Raw genomic sequence first — 2,710 nt, 5'->3', positions numbered from 1 at the left:
GACAGACAGACAGACAGACAGACAGACAGACAGACAGACAGACAGACAGACAGACAGACGCAACCAAAAACATTACCTCCTCCCTGGTAGAGGTAATAATTTTAAAGTGGTTTCTTAATTTTTTCCAGAGCTGTATGACGCACTGTGCTCTGGCATACAGTTAGGGTTAGAGAGAGACACAGTGTCACTGCTAACAATCTGCCGGAAAATGTAATGAAGATTGTTGGTTAAATTGTGTTTTAAGACATTATGGTTCATTTAATTACAAGATATATTAATTTCTGATCTGTGTTTTGTTTTTCCATGACCTCTAAATGGCTTGTGTTCAGTTGTGCTGTTAGAGTGAAGACACAGATGTTGATCTTTGACTTCCCAAACTGCTAACTTAGATTATAGAGTTCAGTTACTTTTAAGACCCGCTGTTAAGCTGGTGGGRGGTAACCCCTGGGGAGAACAGGAGATTGCATGGTTGTATAACAGGAGGACACTCAACCCCTTTGAAGAGGACCCTTTAAAAACCTGACTGTTTTACAGAAATTCAGTTCATGTTCGTGGCATCGTATGGATAGTACTTTGTCTGTCTGTATATGAATTCCTTGCAGCAAGTAAAGAGAGCTCAACCAGATCTGCTGCTTGTTCGTCATTCCTTGAGGCTTGATAATTAATTTATCCAAGAAAAATGTAGGCAAATATACATAATCTAAGCTTGGTTTATGTTAGTTTGGTTTTAGTTAACTTGTTTTTTTATACAAGAATCCATTGCAGAACAATGAGACTGGATCTAATCTACCTGACATGAGACAACAGGTGAATGATAAATGAAACAATGTTAAAAAAGTCAAATAACAAATAACAGCCATACAGTATGTCACCAAACTTGGAGAGATGCATAAAAAGATTAGTATTTACCTGCAGCAGCTGTTATTGCTGCACAGAATGACCTCAGATCCTGCACAGCACACGGTACAATATGACTGATATCCATCGTCATCRTATCGGTACAGTGTCTCTGAGAAGTTCACCTGCAAACAGCAACACAGCCTTTTCTCAGACAAATACACCACTGAAGCTGTGTTTCAGGTAAAGGTTAGACATGTAGACACATCAACAAAAATAGATTTTTGTTTTTATAGATCACCTTGCATTTAGGACACAAACCACCTTCAAACAACGGATGTGGCACATCAATCTCAGGTGACGCACAAGACAAGCAAAAATCTGAAATAAAAACATTTACTTAATACCAAAAATGTGTTTATCTTAAAAATGTTACAGAAAAGTTCTAACATTACCTTCAATTGTTTTGCTTGTCTCTTTGATCTTTTCTATTAAAGATTCTGTAAACGAATATAAAAACAAATTGCAAAATAATGACAATGATGAAGAATGAGGACCTAATCTGACTGGTATATCTAACATCTTTATATAAATCTAAAGAACTTTTCAAAAATGGTACTAACCTCTGCTGTAGCTGGTGGCAGAGGTGACTGTCTTATTTTTATTGTTATACTTTCTTTTAGGCGGGGGCTGATAGTCAGACGCAGTGGATTCAGGAGAATCTGGACGTGAAGGGGGGCTTTGAGTATCTGAAAAAAGAATACATCAAACCAAATTATRAAAAGAATATACAACTTATAAAAGAGAATTTAAATTATGGATTCAATTCAGTTTATGCTATAGCGCCAAGCCACAACAAATGTTACCTCAGGGCACTGTATAAAAAAAAACGTCTAAAGAAGCCAACAGATTGCATTGAATCACTTCATCACAGTATACCAGACTGAGCAAGCACATTGGCGACAGTGGAAAGGCAAATCTCCTTTTCAACAGGAAGACTTAAGGTGGCGTCAAACTGCAAGATTTTAAAACAGTCGGATGATTTTCAAAGACTGAGAGAGCCCACACATGAGGATAAAAAATCATGGATCTACCAGGTTTGGTCCTACAGTGTGTGGTGTACAGTCACACAGCAAGAGACAACACACCACACACGTAAAGATATTTCATTCATGATTCAGATGTCCGATATTAAATCACATGAGATTTCCTGAAATCTCGCAAGATTTCAAATGTCAGAGGAAAAATCTCACGTGACCTGCAGAGAGACGTGAGTTCAGAGTAAATAAACATTTGCAACAAGGAAGAAACAATGTTGATWGTTTCTGGACTATTTTCACCAGAGGAAAAACAATTCCATAGGACTTTTAACGTCCAGCGGACTTTCTGGTGAGTCACAAGTTTTTTTGTCTTCTGTATTTTGGAATCCCCTCCGTGTTTACGTCACCTCACTTTCTGATTGGCCACATGTCTCATTCACAGGCTGAGAGCTCAGTTGAACACTACACACACTGTGATTTCGGGCCAAAAAAAATCAAACATGTTGAATATCCCAGATTTGAGGTCGGAGTCGTCCCGACATCCTTCCGAGCCGACTAGATCCTTCTTAACTTGCCACCCACGGCGGGAATATCTGCCATGATTATCTTTAGAGCCATCAAGATAATCTGGACTTCCTTAAGATTGTCGGAAGGGCAAAAATCGGCATGATTATCTTTTCGTGTGACGCCGGCCTTAGTTGCATCTCCATGTAAACCAACAGAACTAAAAAATAAAAATACACTTCAAATCCTTTTGTAGGTGTTGATTTTTGTTGGTTTACAAAGATCTTCGTTAAAACTTGTTCATATTTAACATTTACCACATATACAGT

The 2,710-nt window shown here is 38.1% G+C and overlaps 1 protein-coding gene across 1 annotated transcript in view; it reads right to left on the bottom strand.

Annotated features, from left to right (window-relative positions):
- The window catches only part of dnmt3ba (DNA (cytosine-5-)-methyltransferase 3 beta, duplicate a), a 52,174-nt gene that overhangs the window by 20,180 nt on the left and 29,284 nt on the right, over positions 1 to 2,710 (bottom strand). The window contains exons 13-16 of the mRNA XM_014022690.1: positions 1,461 to 1,586; positions 1,293 to 1,337; positions 1,139 to 1,218; positions 910 to 1,022 (exon numbers count right to left, since the gene is read on the bottom strand). Of these exons, the coding sequence (XP_013878144.1) occupies positions 910 to 1,022; positions 1,139 to 1,218; positions 1,293 to 1,337; positions 1,461 to 1,586 (364 nt within the window). The remainder of the gene's footprint in view (positions 1 to 909; positions 1,023 to 1,138; positions 1,219 to 1,292; positions 1,338 to 1,460; positions 1,587 to 2,710) is intronic.

Source organism: Austrofundulus limnaeus, unplaced genomic scaffold, assembly GCF_001266775.1.
Source record: "Austrofundulus limnaeus strain Quisiro unplaced genomic scaffold, Austrofundulus_limnaeus-1.0 Scaffold339, whole genome shotgun sequence".
NCBI classification, from domain to species: domain Eukaryota; kingdom Metazoa; phylum Chordata; class Actinopteri; order Cyprinodontiformes; family Rivulidae; genus Austrofundulus; species Austrofundulus limnaeus.
This window is presented reverse-complemented; position numbering and strand designations above follow the sequence as displayed.